A 24,926-nucleotide genomic window follows, 5' to 3' on the forward strand; every position below is an offset into this window, starting at 1 on the left:
AAATTTGTGATAGTATTGTTCACAACGATAAAGCTTATTTTTCTGAGTACAATGACGCTTTGTACAATCGCAAAGAGTTTAAAATGGATTTTCAAAATCAATTTAAAAACATTAACTTCGCTAACCTTCTTGACAGAAAACGTCCTACTAGACAGCTCGTTCCAAGGGAACCATAGTTGATCCATCAAAAAAATGTTGTCTTGTCTCATAATTATTTTTTTTTTGCATTAAAATGGAAAATGTGGTTTGAAATGGTTTTTAATCGTTTTTTTTTGTACATGAAAATTCACATATGGGTAATTCTCTGCAACTCACACAGCAGTTGCCCCGACCCCTCTTCGATTTGCGTGAAACTTTGTCCTAAGGGGTCACTTTTGTCCCTGATCACGAATCCGAGGTCCGTTTTGTGATATCTCGTGACGGAGGGGTGATACGACCCCTTCCATTTTTGAACATGCGAAAAAAGAGGTGTTTTTCAATAATTTGCAGCCTGAAACGGTGATGAGATAGAAATTTGGTGTCAAAGGGACTTTTATGTAAAATTAGACGCCCGATTCGATGGCGTATACAGAATTCCGGAAAAACGTATTTTTCATCGAAAAAAGAAACACTATAAAAGTTATAAAAACTCTGCCATTTTCCGTTACTCGACAGGAATTTTTTTGGAACATGTCATTTTATGGGAAATTTAATGTACTTTTCGAATCTACATCGACCCAAAGGGTCATTTTTTCAAACAAAAAACAAAAATTTTCATTTTAAAATTTCGTGTTTTTTATAACTTTGCAGGGTTATTTTTTAGAGTGCAACAATGTTCTACAAAGTTGTAGAGCAGACAATTACAAAAATATATAAACATAAGGGGTTTGCTTATAAACATCACGAGTTATTGCGATTTTACGAAAAAGAGTTTTGAAAAAGTTACTTTTTGCGTTTCTCTTTGTTTCGTCGTCCTTGTTTGTCGCGGATGACGATGAAAGGCCATGATCGACGACGACCAACTTTTTCAAAACATTTTTTCGTAAAATCGCGATAACTCGTGATGTTTATATGCAAACCCCTTATGTTTATTAGCCCGGGTCAAAAAAATTAAAGTTGCTCAAATCAAAAATTATATGAGATTGCGCGAAAGAGTACTCAAAATGGAGGCTCAGGCCAAAATTTCAGCCCATTTGGTTGAAAACTGGCTTGCCTTGAGCAGGAACAAGTTTAAATGGGAATTAACCCGTAAAACTGAAGCATTTAGGTAAATTGCTCTGTACAAGTCAGCCGATAACAAATGGCGACTTTTGCATACCATGGGGTCCTAGGGGATGGTCTGCGGAACAATTCCTCCGAAGGGTGCAAGACGATCCTAGGTCGCTGGTCTTGCCTTGAACCGGATTCATTCCGGCGTCGCAGAAAATCTCATGGTCCCAGCTAAATGTATAGGAAAAATCAAAGCACACTAAGAAGTCTGCCTCGGTCAGAGGACGCCACATGGCTATCAGCCACCACGTGGCCGGAAAATAACTTCAAATTCGGCTTCAAAATTACATTTAGCGTTATTTAGGTGTTTTATATCTGTTTGAATAAAGTGTCCTAGGAATAACAAAACCACTTTAAAAGCAAAAATTGATGATACCCTCCTGTCACGTGGTGGCTGATAGCCATGTGGCGTCCTCTGATCGAGGCAGACTTCTTAGTGTGCTTTGATTTTTCCTATACATTTAGCTGGGACCATGAGATTTTCTGCGACGCCGGAATGAATCCGGTTCAAGGCAAGACCAGCGACCTAGGATCGTCTTGCACCCTTCGGAGGAATTGTTCCGCAGACCATTTGTTGCCATTTGTTATCGGCTGACTTGTACAGAGCAATTTACCTAAATGCTCCAGTTTTACGGGTTAATTCCCATTTAAACTTGTTCCTGCTCAAGGCAAGCCAGTTTTCAACCAAATGGGCTGAAATTTTGGCCTGAGCCTCCATTTTGAGTACTCTTTCGCGCAATCTCATATAATTTTTGACTTGAGCAACTTTAATTTTTTTGACCCGGGCTAATGTTTATACATCATTTTTTTTTAATTGTCTGCTCTATTTTGTAGAACATTGTTATACTCTAAAAAATAACCCTGCAAAGTTATAAAAAACACGAAATTTTAAAATGAAAAATTTTGTTCTAAATGAAAATAATGATCCTTTTGGGTCAATGTAGATTCGAAAAGTACATTAAATTTCCCATAAAATGACATGTTCAAAAAACAAATTCCAGTTGAGTTACGGAAAATGGCAGAGTTTTAAATAAAATTTAAGTGTTTTTTTCGATGAAAAAAACGTTTTTCCGGAATTCTGAGTACGCCATCAAATCGGGCGTCTAATTTTACATAAAAGTCCCTTTGACACCAAATTTCTATCTCATCACCGTTTCAGGCTGCAAATTATTGAAAAACACCTCTTTTTTTCGCATGTTCAAAAATGGAAGGGGTCGTACCGCCCCTCCGTCACGAGATATCAAAAAACGGACCTCGGATTCGTGATCAGGGACAAAAGTTACCCCCTGGGTGCTGAAAAGACAGAATACGTAACGTGATTTTCGAAAGCTCCCCACTGCTTCCCACTAATACAACTGCACTACAGCTGTAAACATAAACAAAGTAGAAGGCTATGTTCAAGCTCAAGCGTGACATATTTTTGGCTGCTGAAGTGGAATTTGTTTGAAACATTTTGGATCTGTTGATGTTAAAGTTTTCGCTGAATAATTAAATGCTTAGCGCTTTTTTTCTTCGTAGACAAAACGATGGGAGGCCAAAAGAGGCCTTTTTTGTTTTCCAAGTGATAAAAAAAAACTAAATAAATTAAAGAACGATCACAATACTTGCCACTTATTGGTAGCATTTTGCGAACAGTAAATTGGTTCCGCTTTGACAGTTCTAAATTGAGGCCGCTTTGCGAACCACTATTCTGCACCCAGGTTACCCCTTAGGACAAAGTTTCACGCAAATCGAAGAGGGGTCGGGGCAACTGCTGTGTGAGTTGGTGGAGAATTACCATCATATAAATTGCCATACAAAGTTTGCAGCTGTCCATTCAAAAATGATATGTGAAAATTCAAAAATCTGTATCATTTGAAGGAATTTTTTGATCGATTTGGTGTCTTCGGCAAAGTTGTAGGTATGGATATGGACTACACTGAAAAAAAATGAAACATGGTTAAAAAATTTGGTGATTTTTTGTTTCACTTTTTGTCACTAAATCTTGAATTGCAAAAAACACTATTTTTATTTTTTTTATTTTCTGATATGTTTTAGGGGACATCAAATGCCAACTTCTCAGAAATTTCCAGGTTGTGCAAAAAATCATTGACCGAGTTATGAATTTTTGAATCAAAACTGATTTTTTCAAAAAATCGAAATATTGGTCGCTAAAATTTATCAACTTCATTTTTCGATGTAAAATCTTATTTGCAATCAAAAAGTACTTTAGTGAAATTTTGATAAAGTACACCGTTTTTAAGTTATAGCTATTTTTAGGTATTTTTTTGAAAATAGTCACAGTTATTCATTTTTTTAAATGAATGTTTGCCCACTTTTGGAAATAATATTTTTGAAAAGCTGAGAAAATTCTCAATATTTTGCTTTTCTGAATTTTGTTGATACGACCCTTAGTTGCTGAGATATTTCTAAGTCTCACCAAAACAACCCACCCTCTTCTAATGTCGATATTTCAGCAACTAATATGAAACATTCGTGAAATTTTCCGATCTTTTCGAAAACAATATTTAAAATAATTAAAATCAATACTTACATTTCAAAATGGCCAAACATTTCATATTACACCCTTTTGAAATGGTAGTCTTGATTTAAAATTTCTGAAAATATTTTTTTCGAAAAGATCGGAAAATTTCACGAATGTTTCACATTTTAACATTGTACATCGGACCATTAGTTGCTGAAATATCGACATTAGAAGAGGGTGGGTTGTTTTGGTGCGACTTAGAAAACATCAATTTTCCTGTTTTTAAACCTTTGCATGGCAATATCTCAGCAACTAAAAGTCGTATCAACAAAGTTCAAAAAAGCAAAATATAGAGAATTTTCTCAGCTTTTCAAAAAATATTTTTTTTTAAAGTGGGCAAACATGGGTATTAATTTTAAAAAATGAATAACTGCGACTATTTTGAAAAAAGTTACCTAAAATATCAATAACTTGAAAACGGTGCACTTTATCAAAATTTCACTAGAGTACTTTAGTGAAAATTAGATTTTACATCGAAAAATGAAGGTGACCAATTTTTGCGACCAATATTTCAATTTTCTGAAAAAATCAGTATTGATTCAAAAATGTATTACTCGGTCAAAGATTTTTTGCCCCATCTTGAAATTTTTGAGAAGTTGACATTTGATGTCCTCTAAAACATATTAGAAAATAAAAAAAATAAAAATAGTGTTTTTTTGCAAATCAAGTTTCAGTGACAAAAAGTGAAATTAAAAATCACCAAATTTTTTTTACCGTGTATCATTTTTTTCAGTGTAGTCCATATCCATACCTACAACTTTGCCGAAGACACCAAATCGATCAAAAAATTTCTTCAAAAGATACAGATTTTTGAATTTTCACATATCATTTTTGAATGGACAGCTGCAAACTTTGTATGGAAAATTATATGAACGAACTAGTGATGCAAAATGGCTTCTTTGGGCATACCGAAGGCACCCAAAAAGTTTCAGCTGAATTAAAAAATAAAGAAAAAAGACCAATTTTGTAGAGAACTGCTCGTCTGGCGACTTAATGAAACGCTGAACCTCATGAATGCTCCGAAGTTCTCAGAGAAAGTGCAATCCAAAATGGCGTCCAATATGGAAGCAGTAGGATGTTCTATATTTTTATACAAAAAAGGAACAAGTATTTCTGCAGCTTTCTTGAAATACATTGTTTCGGAATACTTAGAAGCATTCTTGACTTCATCGACCTCCAATGAATTATATCTGGAAAGTTGATTGTATTTAAAAAAAAAAAAATTTTTTTATTCAGTCGCCATATTGGACGCCATTTTAAATATCTCGGTTTTCTTTGAGAATCAGAAAAATAAACCGGCAGATTTGGATTCAGGGCAGCCGATTTTGCCTAGATCCTTTAAAAACTGGCTAGTTACATGATTTGCTTCTTGCATCACATTTTCGGGGTTTGTGGCTTGACTATGTTGGTGTTTATAAGCAATTCCCCACGAAAACAGAAAGTAGCGTCTTTCAATTACGAAAATTTTCGAACCCGAAAAAGTATAGTTCATCGCTTTAATTTTAAAGTTATTACAGTTTCAGTAAAACAAGTTGATTTTTCTCGTTTTCGTATTTTTTCCGTTTTAAAGCGCGATGCGTCGAAAAACCCAGTCTTTATTTTCAAAAATATTTCCAGATAGAGGCTTTTTGGTCTCGTGACCTCTAAAACCGCATTTCAAGTTGTCATACGACCTTTTCAAAAATAAGGCTTTTTTTAAAGCTACAATTTTTTTTTTCTAAAAGCTCAATCAACTACCTTTTATTTGCGTCCATGACAGCTAAATTCGGTTGAAATGTCGTGGAGTTATGATTCTTTGATAAATGTGGTTTTAGCGAACATTAACGAAAATGGCTATTTTTCGGACCACCCTAACACGACGTAGGGCACCCTAATGCCAAACAAGAAATCAAGGAATCACCACAAAAATTTGAGCCCGAACGGAGAACTTTTTTTTTCGAATAGTGCTGTTTTTGAGGGGAATTTTTGTATAACGAAGCTGGGGTTTGAAAATGTGTTGAAACAATTTATACACCCAAAACTGGCAGCGCTAGTCCGAGAGAATGATGGTCTCGAGTCGAGAGAATAGTGGTACCATTCACGGACGCAGAGAACACAGCTCGAGATGGGCGATAGAATTATTCTCTCGAGGTTCATTTGCAAAAAAAGTTCATCCGTCAAACAAAAAACCAAAAGTGTCGACAACGGGAATCGAACCAGAGACCTTTGACAAACCAATCCAATGACTTAGCTGCCTCGGCCACCACAGCTTGGTGACCAAGGAAAAGTCAGAAGTCGATGTATGACACTTGTTGGAGATTTATTGATTCAACTAACGAATGAACTCATTTGTTATGATGGTGTTAGTTGGTACCATTATTCTATCGATTTTGGCACTGAGCCCTCAATAAATTTTGAGAGAACGATTATCTCGACTCTGAATTTTGGGTGTATGATTTGAAATTTGCAACATAAAAACAAAATAATACTTCTATCTTTTTCTAAATCAACTTTTATACTGGAAAACATTAGGTCAATGTCACAAGAAATCACAAAATTATAAATTATTGATCTCATGCACAAGTGCATTTTCGTGTTCCGATTCCTTCCCAACAAAGATTCCACTTTTGTGGCATTATATTTTATCAAACACCAAACTTTATCCACCCAAATTAGCAGTGCAGCTGAATGAGCACAAAACTCACTTTAAACAACCCATTTTTGGTCTCCTCCTCCCCAAAAACACGCTGGCAACCGCAGCAATAGAGCGGTTCAACCAGGCATGCCAGATTTTGAAGATTTTCGGGCACATCACAAAAACGCAAATGAGTTTAACTTGATGGCAAAATAATATTTTACAAATCTGTTTTTGGCAAAAGAAGCGCAACATTGTTATCTTTTTCGTGAGTAATTCATTTAATTAAAAATCATTGAATAACATGGCAAAACAATACGTTTGAGGATTGAGCCTGTGCTCGAAAATCTTCAAATGTGGCATCCCTGGGTTCAACGCGGCGGGAATTTGCATTTTGGCTGGTTTTGCATAATGAATTTACTAGGTTAGTTTACCGAAAATGTCTGGGAGGCGGAAGTTGTGAAGGAGGGGGGAGGTGGGTTAAAGTGCACTTGCGACAGGCTGCACTGCGAATTGGGTTGGTGACAGTTGGCCGTAATGAATTGGTTCAATTAGATGCGCTGGGGCGAGCGTATGTGTGCGTTTTAATGTATAACTTAAATTAGAGACAAGCAATCACTAATTACTTTTTGATTGAACGTACTCTGCTGAAATTAAATTTAATAAATTTTCAAAATAAATTCATTTCAATTGAATAATGACCACAGCACCACTTCGATGAAACTCAAATTAAAAAGCGTTTTTAAAATTTTAACTCAAACATTTTTTTACGTTTATTGTGCAAGCTTTGACTATTCTAATGAATAATAAAGTTAATGTGCAGTGAGAAAATTGATTTCTGCTCAATAACAACCAAAGAACAACTTTATGCAGCGCTTGAGCAACTTTTGCCCACACGTGTGCAATGAATATAAGTTTTTTTCCTGGGTAAAATGTCAAATAAGGTGAAGTTTTCTTAACAGACTGGAACTTGGGAAAGAGTCTGTTTAAATTAAAGAAGTTTTAAACAAATAATTATCACCTATATTTGATTGTTTATTTCGTGAAAGTTTTGCAATATTACCCCAAACTGAAAGGTAAACTTTGCAGATACCTAAAACTAAACGTAATTGAACAAGTTTTAAAAGTTTCACATTTCTCTTTTGACGGTGTTAGGAATATAAATTTATTTGAAACAGGAAAATACTTATTTTCCATGAACAACTTAAATATTAAAGTACGAGATTGTGTAATGATGTAGAAACTCTTTGAAACACTCGCAATCTTTCAATATTGTTAGATGCTTAATTAGAAGTTGATTATACTAAGACTTATTCGATCAAAATATATGAATAATAAAATCTAAATTATCAGCAAAAGCTAAGTGTTCTTATAAAAATGCTCCTAAATTTTAAACATCAACCCAGGGTGACGGCGTTCCTTCCGCTTGTCAAGTACTAAAAAACAGCTCTCGACATGCTTGGCTTAGTCGTTTAACAACCGCTGCTGGGGTCTGGGTCCGGGTCCGGTGCCATGTCTTGTTCAATCTTTTTCCGGTCTACAATTTCACCACCACCGTCGCTGCTCGCTTGCTGTCATCCTTTTTCGTGTTTTTTGTACTTTTTTATTCATCCTCTTCTTTGGAAATTTTACACCGTTTGTGAATAAAAGTGTCACCTCCATCATTTATGTGGGCATGGTTTTTTTTCCTTCCACCGGAAAAGTTCGTGCTTTTATTCTGAATGCACCTCATACTGGGTAGAATTTGCTCTAACAACTTATGCAATTCACGGAGGGGATTGAACTGAGGCAAGCGCATTTGACCGTTTTCTACCTTAATTTTCAAATTTGTATGCACTTGCATGATACGAAGAAATAAACTTGCTTTTTGGCTTAGTTTTTGTTGGATTATTTAGATGGGTTTTAAGTTGTTTTTTTTAAGACATTAAAAAATTGTTTTTCCTTTCACGAGCTTTTTCGTTCAAATTGAGCATGAGCATGAGCATGAGAGACCACCCATGGTTGTCCTTCTCCGTTGCTGAACAGGACCGTAATATCCTATCAATACAACCGACCATACGCTTGAACGATCTAATGGTGTTTCCCTTATCAACAGCATGTATGAATGCGTTGAAAAGATAAAACATCAAGATCATTAAAACTAGATCTGAAGCAAATAGGTAACAGTCATTGGCCACCAACGGCGCCCGCCATGTCAGTTTGTAGATCTCGGGGGATTGGGACGGGAATGTTAGTTAGCACAGGCTGCTACCAAGGGTGGGTTCTATACGATATCCACACCCCCACGTGTGCCGGAAAACTACTTCTACTTGGGATTTTGTTAGTAGGTAAGGGTAATGGCCAGGATTCAACATAGAGGATGATGATGCGACCCAATAATCAATAAATTTGGTTTAATAGTGTGATGTATTATGCATTCTCAAGGCAAACAGTCGGAGGATGCGGATGAGATTTTTCCCGGTTATTTGGTGTTGAGTTTAGCATAAATGATTCAATCTTAGACAGCCGGCTGTGGAAAGATAAAACCAAATAAAATGCAAAAACGCGAAACCGCCCGGACCGAAAAACCCACACAATCGAAAACGGCAACGAAAATCCTGCGTGATAACCGCGACGCGCACCGTTCAAATTCTCCAAAGCAACTGTCAACATCGCGAAATCACTCGGGTCGAAATACACACACAATCGGGGGGGAAACAAAGACGGAAACGGCAACGAAAATCCGGCGTGTTGACCGCGACGCACACCGTTCAAATTCTCCAAAGCAACTGTCAACATCGCGAAATCACCCGGGTCGAAATAAACACACAATCGGGGGGGAAACAAAGACGGAAACGGCAACGAAAATCCGGCGTGTTGACCGCGACGCACACCGTTCAAATTCTCCAAAGCAACTGTCAACATCGCGAAATCACCCGGGTCGAAATACACACACAATCGGGGGGGAAACAAAGACGGAAACGGCAACGAAAATCCGGCGTGTTGACCGCGACGCACACCGTTCAAATTCTCCAAAGCAACTGTCAACATCGCGAAATCACCCGGGTCGAAATACACACACAATCGGGGGGGAAACAAAGACGGAAACGGCAACGAAAATCCGGCGTGTTGACCGCGACGCACACCGTTCAAATTCTCCAAAGCAACTGTCAACATCGCGAAATCACCCGGGTCGAAATACACACACAATCGGGGGGGAAACAAAGACGGAAACGGCAACGAAAATCCGGCGTGTTGACCGCGACGCACACCGTTCAAATTCTCCAAAGCAACTGTCAACATCGCGAAATCACCCGGGTCGAAATACACACACAATCGGGGGGGAAACAAAGACGGAAACGGCAACGAAAATCCGGCGTGTTGACCGCGACGCACACCGTTCAAATTCTCCAAAGCAACTGTCAACATCGCGAAATCACCCGGGTCGAAATACACACACAATCGGGGGGGGGAAACAAAGACGGAAACGGCAACGAAAATCCGGCGTGTTGACCGCGACGCACACCGTTCAAATTCTCCAAAGCAACTGTCAACATCGCGAAATCACCCGGGTCGAAATACACACACAATCGGGGGGGAAACAAAGACGGAAACGGCAACGAAAATCCGGCGTGTTGACCGCGACGCACACCGTTCAAATTCTTCAAAGCAACTGTCAACATCGCGAAATCACCCGGGTCGAAATAAACACACAATCGGGGGGGAAACAAAGACGGAAACGGCAACGAAAATCCGGCGTGTTGACCGCGACGCACACCGTTCAAATTCTCCAAAGCAACTGTCAACATCGCGAAATCACCCGGGTCGAAATACACACACAATCGGGGGGGAAACAAAGACGGAAACGGCAACGAAAATCCGGCGTGTTGACCGCGACGCACAACCCTTTCACGAGCTTTTTCGTTCAAATTAATTTTAAAGACAATATTTTTTATTTCTAAAATATTTAATCTAAAACATCAGTTAATTTAAAAATTCAAGGTATTTGAAATGCGTCCAATGGTTATGGAAATATTGGCATAATTTGACTGTATTTAGAGAATGCTAAAAAAACATATATATTTCAGTTTTTTACCTGTAGAGTCGTCCAATCTTTATAAATTCTCAGATGTAGGACCTTCATTAAATTTAGAACAACATTCCCGAAGATACCATGTTTTAGGATTTTTTTTCCCGCGAAGTTATTAGCTTCCGAAAATGACCATTTTTGCGCAGATGGCTCTAAGGGACTACCTAGAAACAATATTTTTTAAATGCACGTGCGTGTTCGCTTGCCTGCCTGGCAGTGCGCCTGTTATGTTACCGTCTTGAGCCGTCGTTTCATCATTTTTAAGAAAGTGATATCCGAGATAATTTGGTTTTGCTCCACATGATTGCAACATATCAAATCAAAATGTATGTAATTTATTTACTTTTCCGTTGATCTTTTGGCACTTGCTTTTGGCTTATGATTGCATGTAGCTGTTTTGCTTCTAATGAGGTTTGCATTTTACACCGAAGAAATAAAAAAGTGATATTATTGTAAACGCTGATTATACCTTCTAATTGTAAATCACTTACTAAATGTCTACGTTGCCGAAAAAAACACGAAAAATTGCAATAAATGCACGTAACTTCACTAAAATTTCATTTCAACACTTGTCGCTGACAAATGACCAACGGAAGAAGTCTGGCTAACAAACTCCAAAACAAAAAAACGGTACACTTAATTAACTCCTTCTTTTCTTTTACTTTAATCTTCCTCCCTCTCTGATCTTTTTCACGTGCCACGCCGCAAATCCTGGCGGGAAAAACAACGGAAAAATTTAATTAAACGTCCGACGCGCAACATTTGGTGCTGATTGTGCGTGTACTCGCTGATGATGATGATGACAATGGTGGCGGTGTTGGTGACGATGACAAACGCTGCAACTTTTTCTGCTTCGTTCCGGGAACCTCAGGTGGCACATCGACCCGGCAGTCCAAGGGCTGGAGGGCGGAACACAAAGCGGCCCGAACCCTCGGCATCATCATGGGCGTCTTCCTGCTTTGCTGGTTGCCCTTTTTTCTGTGGTAAGTTTGTTTGTTTGTTTTTCTGCGAAACTTTTTTTTGTGGTTTTTCAGATTTGCAGGCATTGTGTGGTTAACAAGGGAGCTGGTTGAAACGTGATTGAAATATGTATTTTTAGTTTTCTTTAGCCAAAATGAATTTAGCCCAAGAACATTTTGTCACAAGTTAAAATCCGACTACTGAATACATTTTTGATTGTGGCATGGGAATTCGGCAACCAACATCATCCAAATTTTGGACAAAAGTGTAGTGGCCAAAGCGCGTGAAATCTAGAGATCCTTAATAGGGAGACTGGTCGAAGTGAATTTGACGTACCCAAACAGAAACGAGTTTGACGTATCTAAACGAGCATTTGCATTTACGGCCAGCAAAACTTATCAGTGTTGCCAAGCTCAAAACATACGTTGCCAGATCGATTTAGCCAGCTTAGACCAGCTTCCAGGGGGCGGTTCTCCCCCGGGACAAGCTGATGTTACCGTTGATGATCTCTTCACGCTTCCTGAGTTTTTCGCCCTTGCTGGAGAGATGCTCACGTGCTTTCGTGTCTGCCGAAACAAGGCAGAACAATTCCAAGCTCTCAGTGAGCTGATGATGAAGTACATCTACAACGGATAAGCTGTCTTGTGCAGCGAAGTTTTTCGACTTCAATAGACAAAACATATTGTGATTTAGTTTTAAGCTTTTCTATTTCCAGAGTTTTTTTTTTTTTGAAAAGGTCCTATAAACTATTGTCTTTCGTATAAGTATAGAACCTAATAAAAAAAAAGTCGAGATTTCTATCCTTTTCCTTAGCAAATCTAGAAGGTTTTTTTTTAATTTTTTCCTTCTCTTGCCAAATCCATTGTTAGAACATCCAATTACATCAAAATGATTTATAGTTCAAATCATAGTTGAAAGGAACTCCAAAACTCAATTAGGTTATAAGAAATACGGAATTGTAAATTGATTATTTACTCATAAAATAAATTGAATTGAATTGAATTGAACTGTTATTAAATTTTCTCAAGTGTAATTTTTGTAGGTATTAAATAGGTGGTGAAATATTATCGCATTTTTATGTAATCTTACCTCAATCAATGTGGAAAACGTGCAATTACACAAAAAATACACAATAACTGCGGTAAAATTTAAAGCATTTTCTGAGACTTAATCTGTTTACATTCACAGATGTTTATCTCCATTTTTTTACTAATCGTTCAGAAACTAAGAACTGATGATTCGACAAAAACAGATTATTGTCAATGTAAACACTGTTCGCAAATGAAAAAAGTTTCCCATCGTTTTCATTATCAATCAATGCAAACAGACGATCATTAACAATACCCTCTGCGCATCGCTTTTCCCGTCTCTAATTAGCTAATAGATTCAATCAATCAATTTAAACCAAAAGTCCTGCAGTACAAAGGCCATGCAACCATGGCTTGGTGAACGGTTCAGTTTTTTTCCGACTGAAAAAAAACTCAGTTCCCATGGAAGCAGGAAAAAAGTATCGTATCGAGAGCGCACGATAATTGAATTCATTTTCCGGATAAACCTAGTTGAGCGAGGAATGATTCGCTTAGCGTTTCATGGTTGACGCTTTTGAAATTTCGTTGAATGATTTTTTGTGAGAAAAACCCTTTTTATACAAAAAGCGCTATCAATCTAGTAAATTAATTAAAAGAGCAGTCTTAAAGTGGCTTGCCTCCGCTCTGGTTGAAACAAATAAAAAACGTAATCCTTTAATTGTGATTCGATCCCACCTCGAAAGCTGATTAAGCTCGAACTGATTCACTCGTTTTTCCTCCATTCAATTTGCGATTTTCTTCTTCCTCTTCCCATCTCCAGGTACGTCATCACGAGCCTGTGCGGCGAGGATGCCTGCCCCTGCCCGGACGTGGTCATCACTGTGCTTTTCTGGATCGGCTACTTCAACTCGACGCTCAATCCGCTTATTTACGCGTACTTCAACCGGGACTTTCGGGAGGCGTTCCGGAACACGCTGCAATCGCTACTGCCCTGCTTCTCCAAAAAGAGCCCCTACGGCGGCCAGACTGCGTACTACGTGTAGTATTAAGCCCAGCTTTAGGTTTAAATTTACTTTTTATGTTTTTTGGGGCATAAAAGAGCGGGAGATTTTATTATATTTTTTGGTGTATAAGAACGATAAGATTGTGTGGTTGTTTGGTAGCCAAATTAAATAGGCAGTTTGAAACGGTTGATTTTGTAAAAAATGGGTGGGACGAAGCACGTTAGCAATTTAACTGAATTTTATTAAAATGATTTATTTTTTAAATTATTATTACTTTTGTTATTTTTTTTGAATATCTCATCAAATTAACTTGTTTTCATGCAACAAACATGTTTTACTGAATTTAATTCTTCTTTTTGAGATATTTTATTGCAAACCTTTAAAAATAATATTTTTTTGAAGACTTTTGCCAAAATCCAAAACACTCGATGGAGACGCATGGTAGCCAAAGCGTGGCAACAATTTCCCACCACATTACCAGAGTTCTTCCACAAAAACAACTTTTTTTTTCCACGGAATCAATTCCGGACCCCATTCGTTATCACTCTGTCTCTCAATTTGTTTGTTCTTTTGTCACTTTAAACTCAATTTCCTCCTCGCATTCTCGTCGATCCCATCGTGCTTGTGGCACCATTACTTTTGCACAACATTTTCACAGCACTCACACGTGCACGTGCAGGTGAAAAGGGTTGAAAAACATCGATGTCCGGAACGGTCACTCGAGAGAGAGAGAGTCGAGGTCCTCTGTGTTGATTGGAAACGTGCCTGCTGGTGATGAGTTATCTTCCTGGAAGCTGGAAAGTTGATGGTTTCTATTTTGTTGTTAATTTGAAACATACTATGAGAACTTTTTGTTTGATTTCATCAAAAAAAAATTAACTTATCACTTTGAACTGAAACGTATTTGAAAAAAAAAAAAACAAATATTCAAGGACCACCCTTTCACTCACAACTACTAACAAATGGCAGCAACAAGTGCGACGGATGGACCATATTGTGAATAAAAAAAATCAACCTCAGGACATCAGGACAAACACAATCGGCATCGGAAGAGGGCAATGTTGTTGTTGCTGTTGCTGCTGTTGATGGGTCCAGAACACAGGCACCGAACACATCAGCGTGTTTATCTTGTTTTCCTCTCGACACGCAGTCAAACAATCGGGTGGGGTTCTTTTCAACTCAAATCACGTGGGAACAGGTTGGGTTGGAGGGAAAAGAGTGATGGGTTGGGTGGATTGAAATATTTTTTGCATGTGAATTTTTCCCTTTCAACGTGTTTTGGGAAAATATCGACTTTGGAACTGATTCTTTCCGAGAAAATGCTGACCAACTTGACCCTGTTGTAGAAATATGCAGTTCATTTTTGCGAAATCGTGTAGAAAGTTTGATTGAAACAAAAAGACAAGACATTTTAGAGATCGATGGGAATGGCATTTTTTGGTAGTTTGAAGCTTTGAAGCTGAGGTTTAAACCTAAATAAATTTGAAGAACATTGAGTATTTATCCATTATGTTGTAACGTTTTTACTTCTGTTCAATGAATCACTCCTTGGACACCAGCAAATCCTCTTTCCCTTTGAGTTAAACAACTGCTGAAAGTTACAATGCAATGTAGTAAATGAAATTAAACAAATGTAACAGTGTACTGAGCTGAAATCCAATCAGAGCGTAACAGTAGTTTGCCAAAAAACTAACTTAATCCACCTATGTGGTTGGTGCCTTGCTCACTCCTTGCTAAAAGATTCTCACAGATTTTACAATTTAAGACTCGTTGGAATGGTCTTTCGATTACCTAGCCAACAATGGGTTAGATGACGGATCCGGACATATCATACATACAAAATAAGTGAGATCCGGCTTCAAAAAAGTAAATAAATATCACAAAAATGGTCATAACTTGAGACTGGGTTGCCATATCTTAAATGTTTTGGACTCATTAGAAAGGTCTTTCAATTACTTATCCAACGATATATAACGTGGTGATATTTGGTACGATGTCAGATCATTTATCTCAAAAAATCAAACCATCCACATTAACGACCCCCGGGTCTTTTGTGGTCTCTATTGCAAGTTTCTGCTCGAACCTAGGAGTCCGAAGGCTTGAATGGGGAGAGCACCCAAACCTCTTTCTACTCCAAGGAACCTTCCACCCCAGTGTTTGAACTGACGACCTTTGGATTGCGAGTCCAACCGCCGCCAGCGATTCCACCGGAGTAGGCTTGGTTTGGTGTGTTGTTTGTTTGGAGACGACTCCTACACCTGGAATGACTTAACCTTTCGGAAGTCGCGTTAAAAAAAAATACACGAGCAGTCGCGTCGTGTACTTTGTACACATTTCAGAAATTTCTAAATAATTCGAAAACTACTGTCCTTAGAACCAAACAATGTTCTACAAAGTTGTAGGGTAGGTCTTATAGAATGCCATGAGTGACCAGACCAACTTCCAGATTGTCCCGATGGCCCCCGGGGATGTTCCGGAGGAGGGACAATTCCGGAATTGTGGTCCTCCGGGCATGATGGGTTTTAAACTTTAAGATTTTCAAAGATAAACAAGACTATTTACATTTTGAGGTCCATGAGTGACCTGACCACCCTCCAGATTGTCCCGGCGACCCCCGGAGATGTTCCGGAGGAGAGACAATTCCGGAATTGTGGTCCACCGGACATGATGGGTATCAAACTTCAAGATTTTCAAAGATAAACAAGACTATTGAGATTTTGAGGACCATGAGTGACCTGACCACCCTCCAGATTGTCCCGGTGACCCCCGGGGATGTTCCGGATGAGGGACAATTCCGGAATTGTGGTCCTCCGGGCATGATGGATTTTAAACTTTAAGATTTTCAAAGATAAACAAGACTATTGAGATTTTGAGGAACATGAGTGACCTGACCACCCTCCCGATTGCCCCGGTGACCCCCGGGGATGTTCCGGAGGAGGGACAATTCCGGAATTGTGGTCCTCCGGGCATGATGGGTTTTAATCTTTAAGAATTTCAAAGATTAAAAAGACTATTGACATTTTGAGGACCATGAGTGACCTGACCACCCTTCAGATTGTCCCGGTGACCCCCGGGGATGTTCCGTAGGAGGGAAAATCCGAAATTCTGGTCCTTTGAGCATGATGGGTATCAAACTTTCAAAGATTCAAAGATTTTCAAAGATAAACAAAAACATTAATATTTAGAATTCATTGGAAAATTGACCAACCACCGGATTGTTCCAGAGACACTCCCCCCCCCATCCCTCCCTCCCTTTTGAACAATTTTCTATATAAAAAAAATCTGCGTAGCAATCGCCATCAATTTATTGAAAAATCTTCAATGAAATAGAAGTGCCTCCAACTAAAATCAATTCAAAGTAGGGCGTCCAATTTTCCCGGGTTTTGAATTTTCCGGGAAACGGGAAAAATATTTTTGAAATCCCGGGAATTTCTGGGATCCAGGGAAATTTTTAAAATAGTCATTAAATTTATGATTTCAAATATTTGTCATGTTTTCCAAGCTTAAAATCATAGAATAAGCACAATACTATTCATTGGTAATAATCTACACTTCAATCTAAACAAGAATAGCAGTTTTTAGATAGCTTGAAAGATTTGTTTTGTTCTTTGTTGTGCTTTAGTTTCTTATCTAATTTCTAATCCAATGTGATTCAAATTAAATATCCCTTAAAAATATTAAAAATATGGCATGACTAGAACAGCCTAAAAAAATCTTTTTAAATGCCTAAAATAACAAATGAAAATACAACAAATAAATTTAAACAAGCCAATTAAATTTTAGATAAGTTTAGACATTCATGTTTTACATAAAACAATATTTTACAAAATATCTTAAGTCGCTACCGCCAACTAGGGAAAATCGGGACTACGTCTCAGTAGGTACAGGAGATTTTAGACCAATTAATTTGGAGAGCGGTGTACTAATTGTTCTGTTCTGTTTTTGTTTTAACTGAAATCAATAAAACAAATCAAAACGTTATGCAAAAATTGACAAAAACAGCTGTCTTAATTCGATACATTCGCCTTTATTTGCCAAAAATGTTTCATGAAAAATAATATTTTATTAAAAAAAAATTTCAATTTAAAATCATGAATATACGTAGTCTTTTCAACAATTTTGCTTTATAAGTCAAATCAATGCTGATAAAAACTCTGGATATATGTTTAATTTTTTTTTATCGTTGTTCATATATTTCCAAAACAAAATCTGAATTTCCAGACCAACATTTGATTTTTTTCCAATTTCGGGACAAAATACAAAAATCCTGGGATTCATGAATTCCCGGTTTTGGAAAAATCCCGGGAATTCCCAGGATGGAAGCACTAATTCAAAGTGCATTTTCCTGATTTGATAATTATCTTTTACATGTTTGGGCTCCATTAGAAATATTTTCAATATTAGTATAACTTAGTCAAAAATTTAGTCAAAAATATGTCTCATCAATATTATATTTTTGTGAAACTATTGATTATAAAACACTGTTCTTATATATTATTCGGACCCTTAGAAGAAAAGTGCTGGTAATCATTGAAGTTTGCTCATTCTCAAGCATTACGTTAAGTTTTCACAAAACTCGAAGTGTAAAGCAATATTTGGCCTTTCAGCACCTTGGGGTTTCATAAGTTGTTACCTTTTGTTTCAGAAATTGCGAAACAGATCAAGCTGTCCAAATGCTTATGTGTCGTTTTTAGATGTTGCTACAGTTATGAATTTACTAATACCATTTTCAACATAAAGATCATTCATGATGTCCAAAATCATTTTTGGACTAATCTGGCCACTTTGAGACTGATTCCAGGTACTCCGGTGTAATCTGAAATATCAGAGTACCAAGATCCGGTTCCAAACTGGCCAGGTCGGTCAAAAACTGATTTTGGACATCATGAGTGTACTTGATGTTGAAAATGGTGAACTTTGACATTAACACCTAAACTCCCAAGCTCTAGAAAAAGGGGGAATTTCCATACAAATTCCCCCTTTTTTGTCGAGCTTGGGAGTTTAGATGTTTATATTGTTTGATCAAAAATAATTCTGGAATATCTGGAAATCGATTCTTGAGTATTTCTCAAATAAATAACGCCGACGCGTTGAGTTCTGTTGTCCGAAACGAAGTGAGTTAATTTGCTTTCAACAAGTTAGGCCGTTGCAAATATTTTTCAAAGTTTACGTCGCCTCGCCTCTTTTACCTTCAAAAATGGTTCGAATAATCAGGGGACAATTTTTTTTCATGAAACTGCAAAATCTCAATGGAAATAGAAGTCAAATCTACTCAAAACAATCTGAAACGCTAAGAAATATTGGAAACTTATGATTGCAAAACCATTGAACAGGGGTATAATGCATTTCAAAACAGTTTTTTCATTGAAATGTTGAAACCGTAGCCTGTAATTTAAATTTAAATAGTTTTGTTTATCTTTGAAAATCTTGAAGTTTGATACCCATCATGTCCGGTGGACCACAATTCCAGAATTGTCCCTCCTCCGGAACATCCCCGGGGGCCACCGGGACTTTCCATAGATTGGCCAGATTATTCATGGTATTCTATAAGGGGTCTAGCTCATTTCCCCGAATGACATTTCCCCGAATGCCATTTCCCCGAAAATCATTTCCCCTAATTGGCCACATCCCCGAATACCACTTCCCCTAATCAGCCACATCCCCGAATGCCATTTCCCCGAATATCATTTCCCCTAATCGGCTATATCCCCGAATGCCATTTCCTCTAATCGGCCATTTCCCCGAATGCCATTTCCCCGAAGTGACACTTACGCCAAATGCCGTTTTTTTTTTTAAATTTAAATTTTCCCGAATTTTCATATTCCCTAATCTTCATTTTCGCTAAAGCCTTTTTCCATGACTAACAGTTATTTTCTCTCTCAATTTTACCGAACAAACAGCTTTTTCGGGTATGCTGTTGATTAAATGTTGTAAATTGGGTAGTAAAGCCCTTTGTAAATTTTTATGAACAACGGTAAGAAACACGATTAAAAACCATTTCTGATAACGTTTTTTTATTTCATTTTTATGCAAAAAAAAGTTATTGACAAGGCAACATTTTTCGATGGATCAACTATGGTCCCCTTGGAACGAGCTGTCAAGTAGGAGCTTTTCTGCCAAGAAGGGCCGGGTAGTGAATTTTTAAAAATTGAATTAAATATCCATTTTAAATCCTTTTCGGTTGTTCAAAAGGTCATTGTAATTAGAAATCATTGTGAACACCTATATCAGCTTAATTTTAGGACCCAATCACAGTCCAGACTCGATTATCCGAAGCCTCGATTATCCGAAGTTTCGATTATCCGAAGTTCGATTATCCGAAGTGAAATTTTTCCGAGGCCTTCGGATAATCGAGTTGTTGTGTGTTCAAGAACCCAAAAATCGAATAAATAGGTACATAAGGCTTGTACAAATTTTAATTCTAGTTTTTGTTGATTATACTTTTCACCAAATCCAAAACTAGCAATGTGAATAAAATGATCAGTGTGAACGGGGTTCTGTACTACGAAAATCGCACGGTATGTTTTCTGAATCATAAAAAATAACAAAACTTCTATTGCATTATTATTATCATGTCTATAAGTAAAAAGTATTTGGTTTGAGAATATATAACACAAAGTCTGTAACAATATTCATTGTATTTGAATGAATAGTACCAAACCTTTCAACACCCTTTTCCCCTAAAATGCAACGTCTGTTCTGAGTGAATCCAAAAAGCAAGTTGATCATTCAAGGCCAATACGAACCTTTCAAGAAATATTATATGTAGTTTGATGTGATGAAAATTGCCATCAAGTTTTTTCTTATGAAATGCTATTTCCCCGAACGCGGTCAAGCGGAAATACCCGGTGCCCAGGAGCGCGCGCGCTCCGGGGCACCGGGCATTTTCGCTTGACCGCGTTCGGGGAAATGGCATTCAGGGAAATGACTATTCAGGGATATGACTAATCGAGTAAGTGGCATTCGGGATTGTGGCCTATTCGGGAAAATGACTTACGGGGATGTGGACGATTAGGGGAAATGGGAAATTCGGGTAAATGGAATTCAGGGAAATGACTTTTAGGGGAAGTGTCTTTTCGGGGAAGTGGCATTCGGGGAAATGTCCCTTCGGTAATATGGGTTTCGGGGAAATGTCATAGATTCTCTATAAGACCTCTCCTACAATTTTGTTGGACATTGTTTGCTTCTTAGAGCATAAGTTTTGGAATTATTTTCAAAGTACTGCAAATATTTTATATTTGCACAAAAGCATCTCACACGAGCAGTCGCGCCGGTGTACTTTGTACACACATCCAAAAATTTATTTTTCAAAAAATCATTAAAAATAGGTTTTACTCCAGAAATTTGACTTTTCATATGTTTTCTTATAGAAAAATGTGTAACTTGAGCATACACCTGGGTTTCACGCATTTTGAATAAAGAAAACACATTGTTTTTCAACAATTTTCAAAAGTTGTGTACAAAGTACACTAGCGCGACCTCCCGAAGGTTAATGGCCTAACAACAACCAAGGCCGGGACCGACATTTTACTTCCTCATCCGATGGAAGGTTGGAGCAGATGGGAATCGAACCCACGCACTGCCAGGTCATTTATCTAACATCCGGATATATGCGAACACAATTTTGTATACATAACTTTTGAACTATTTATCGAAACTTATATTTTGTTGAAACTCGATCTATGGGACCCTAAACCAAGTCAAATGCCCGGTTTGGTCTAAATCGGTTCAGCCAGTGCTGAAAAAACTGAGTGACAATTTTGGTAACACAACACACAGTGGATTTTGGATAATCCATTATTAGTCAAAAGTTACAGCCATCTAATGATAAAAAAAATCTGATTCAAAAAACTTCAACTACAGGTACTTGTGAAATCTCATGGGTGAGGTAAAAATACTCGTAATAAATTATCAATATTAAAAAAAAGCGATCAAGTGAAGACTGTTTTCAATAGAACTTTGTTTAAACAATTTCAAATAAGAAATCATCCTTAGTCCGTAGTACTTGTTTGAACACAGTTTTGTTGAACAAAGCCTCTGACGGGTGGTCTTATTGTCAATTTCAAAAACCAAACATTTGTTCAATGAAAAATAACCGTAATATTTTTGTCAAATTAGGCCTAATATTTGAATAAAAATAACTTAAATCTTTTAAGCTGGACCTCTTCATTAGCACAAACTGGCTTTGAAAATCGAATTTGAAAACATTTAAAGCACTGACCTATAACAAAATCAATTACATATTTAAACAAGAATGTCTAGTCTGCAAACTATTATTGCTAGCGGTTCAAACCTGCCAACCTTTTTGCGGGGCCAGGTCACCTTTGCTTGTATTGTCAAACACCAACACTTTTATGCAAATGTTAGCTTAGGACGAACACTCTCGGGTGTATTCGTTGTATTTGAGAGTCGGCCTTTTTCCATGAATCTGCTACGGTGCGTGCCTCGACTCACCCACTTCCGTTGCCGATTTTCATAGTTTTGCTTTTATTTTTCTAAACCAGAATCAACCGAATTCGAAGGATGAAAGGGCGAACTAGTCTAAACGAAAAACACAGTTGTTTGTGTTGGTGTTTCTATGTTTGCACAATGCTGCTGGCAAACACACACATTTTTCAGATTTATATATTTATATACAAGCAACACCTCCTGTGAATTTCAAAAATTGAATGCAGATATTTTGAGAAACCTTGCGCATCATCAGTATTTAGTAGGGAGAGCAACTAATTGAAAATCAGTGAGACAAGATTATTTGTAATTAGAGCAAATTAAGAACAAAAAAAGTGTGTTCAACAGATCCTAGGGCAAAAAAGGAAAAAACAAAACTGTTGTTAGTAGAGCAAATCTAGTATTAAGAGTTAGTCTAACCAATGTAGAGAAAAAGCAACAAGATATTCCTTTACACCAGAAAGCAACAAAGAAAACGTTCCCAACATGAATGGAGTTAGAAATGTTGTTCTGTTCTATGGCATAATACGGGTGAGCTACACATAATATCAAATGTGAAGTGTGTGTTCTGCGAAACAAGAAGACATAATCAAACTGATATGATTTCAAACAGTAGCTGTAATACAACCTAGCAATGTACCGTAAACCGGGGTGACACGGAGAAAAAAGAGTTCCCAAAATCGTGAACAAGCGTTCATGAAAATGGGAACCACGAACAAAGTGTTCAAATTTCATGGTACGTTTTTCAAAATCGTACCATGGAATTTGAACACTTTGTTCGAGGTTCCCATTTTCATGAACGCTTGTTCACGATTTTGGGAACTCTTTTTTCTCCGTGTGACTTTGATAGGATTTCAATTTGTTTTTAGAATATTTTCCAACAGGTAAGGTTTTTCTCAAGATTATTATTTTCAAAACATGTACTGGGGTAGGCCACACAAAGTCCATGCACTTTTTCGGAAAAAAAGTTTTTTCAATAATGTTAAGAAAAATAGTTACGTTAAAAATTCTAAGTTTTAATTCCGGGGTGACTCAAAGTCATAGTTTTTCTTGTTGAAATCATATTTAAGATGTTCAAACTTTATTTGTACGCTAAATGTACCATCACTAAAGTAGCTGATATAGTTTTTAAGAATAAAAATCAATGTTTATATTTAGTTAACTAAGTGTATAAGCTTTTAGCAAAATATATATAAATTTTAGTTAAAACTGTTAAAAAGTCGAAATTTTGCCTGAAATTTGTTAAAACTAGTTTTGTTTATGAAATTATCGATTTGTATTGCATTTTATACTGAATTCGAAGCACGAATCACAAATTTTCACATTTTACATAAATTTGTTCAACTAAAATTGTCTATAAATTTGGTAATTTTTTTAAATTGTGTTTCAAAAACACATATTATTTATTACTTACAAACTTTTTTAACCTTCTCCTAGTGGAAAATTGTCCAAAGAATCCGAAAATGCATTCCGTTTTCCGATTAAAAATCATGTTCATTGAGAAAATCATGACACTTTGAGAAGTTTAAAATAATGTCTTTCATCAACAGTTTCTTAACTATAGTTAACTAACTTTTTAAACTTGTCAAAATTTTATGAAAAGTTCTTCTTGAGGTACTTTGAACACTTCTCTACCACGGTCAGTATGTTTCTAAACTATTCCTTACGTATTTTAATTGTACTCTTCATTTACTATCAAAGTCACCCCGTTTTAGGTACATAACTTGAGTTCTAACAACAAAATCAAGAGCAAGAAAATAAATGCACCAAATCATGCTTGAAAAACTCAAACACACACTGAATGTCGAGATGAGTGTAAGTGTACCCGAGCAAAGAAATCATAAGCAAATATGGAGAACCTACCTATGTTTTGTAATATATTTACGACGAAAAAGTAGCACCAAATTCTCCAAACAACACGTTGGATGTAGCAATAGCAAATAACAAAGAGGAAAAAAAGTTGTTAACCCAGACACTTGTTTGAAAATATATACATATTAATGTTGACAGGATGTGTCTGAGAGGGGCAAGGAGCAACCGAAAATCTCACTAAAATACTAGTCGTGCTAGCTTAGTTATCAAATGAAACAAACACACACACACAAAAGATATCACTATCAAAATGTTGGATTGACGTGGTTGGATGGAATTGCCGAAGTGAGATGTTTTACTGTGGGTAGGAACTGTTTTCGGTTATTGAAAGAGACTTTATACAATTGTTTGATTTTGTTTGGAAGCAAGCTTCCAGGAATATTTTTACCGTTGTTGGTGGCTTTATTGGATGTACATAGTGAACGATTTTATTATTGAAAATAAAGCAATACATTCACTACTTTTTGTAAATTTCCTATGTTTTATTTGAATTCACCTAAATAACTTAATCGTGAATGATTTCTGTTTAAAACCACTGTAGAAACTATAAGTTGAAATATCAAAAAACACCAAAAAACATTAATGAGAATCGTATCTTAAACACATAAAAATAGAATCAAAATGACAATCCAAAAAGGGTTAGCTTTATTTCCTTTCATTTTAGAGCACGCACACCAGCAAGGGAACTGAAATAAAAGAATGTCGCTTGTGCGCTATCTTGTGATACTTCCGAGTAGATGTGTCACAAGTTAGTATGCTTACTTTATGTCTACATATTTATTTCAAAACTACTAGAGTTTATTTTTTCTCTATTTGGCTGTTTTCCCATTTCTGAACGCAATAAAGAAACTGATGAATTCAATCTTGTAATAAAAAGTGATCTTCCGAACAAACATCATGATTTTCGGTTCAAAGATCGATTCAAATTCAGTGCCGATAAAAGCGTGAGTTACCAAGATTTGCAAGCAGTCAGCGATTGGTACGATTGCTTCCCACATGTGTGTGTGCGGTCCTATCCAATACCCGCTGGCCGGCAGCGAAGTTATGGGAAAGTTTAGTTTCTATCAGACTGATGGCCGACTGCTTAGCACCTAGAACCATCAATCCAAAGGTGTGAGGGTTTGAATCTCACCTGATTCATATTCATTTTTGTCCATAT

General features: G+C 37.0%; 1 protein-coding gene and 1 long non-coding RNA gene across 6 annotated transcripts in view; both read left to right on the forward strand.

The window, feature by feature from the left end:
* LOC120421100 (uncharacterized) overlaps nucleotides 1–15,891 on the forward strand; it is a 239,509-nt gene extending 223,618 nt beyond the window's left edge. For 4 of the 5 annotated variants that reach the window (XM_052706687.1, XM_052706685.1, XM_052706686.1 and 1 more), the window contains 2 exons: nucleotides 11,327–11,438; nucleotides 13,264–13,627. In XM_052706687.1, coding sequence (XP_052562647.1) covers nucleotides 11,327–11,438; nucleotides 13,264–13,486 — 335 coding nt within the window. In that variant the 3' untranslated portion in view covers nucleotides 13,487–13,627. Of the gene's footprint in view, nucleotides 1–11,326; nucleotides 11,439–13,263 lie in introns of all 5 variants that reach the window. The other variant, XM_052706688.1, reaches the window with a different exon arrangement.
* A 4,498-nt stretch (nucleotides 15,892–20,389) lies between these two features.
* LOC120421092 (uncharacterized) lies at nucleotides 20,390–24,629 on the forward strand. Its single transcript, XR_005605939.2, has 2 exons — nucleotides 20,390–22,531; nucleotides 23,611–24,629. It is a non-coding gene; the product is annotated as an uncharacterized LOC120421092 (long non-coding RNA).
* The last annotated feature ends 297 nt before the right edge of the window (nucleotides 24,630–24,926 follow it).

Source organism: Culex pipiens, chromosome 1 (genome assembly GCF_016801865.2).
Source record: "Culex pipiens pallens isolate TS chromosome 1, TS_CPP_V2, whole genome shotgun sequence".
Taxonomy (NCBI): Eukaryota; Metazoa; Arthropoda; class Insecta; order Diptera; family Culicidae; genus Culex; species Culex pipiens.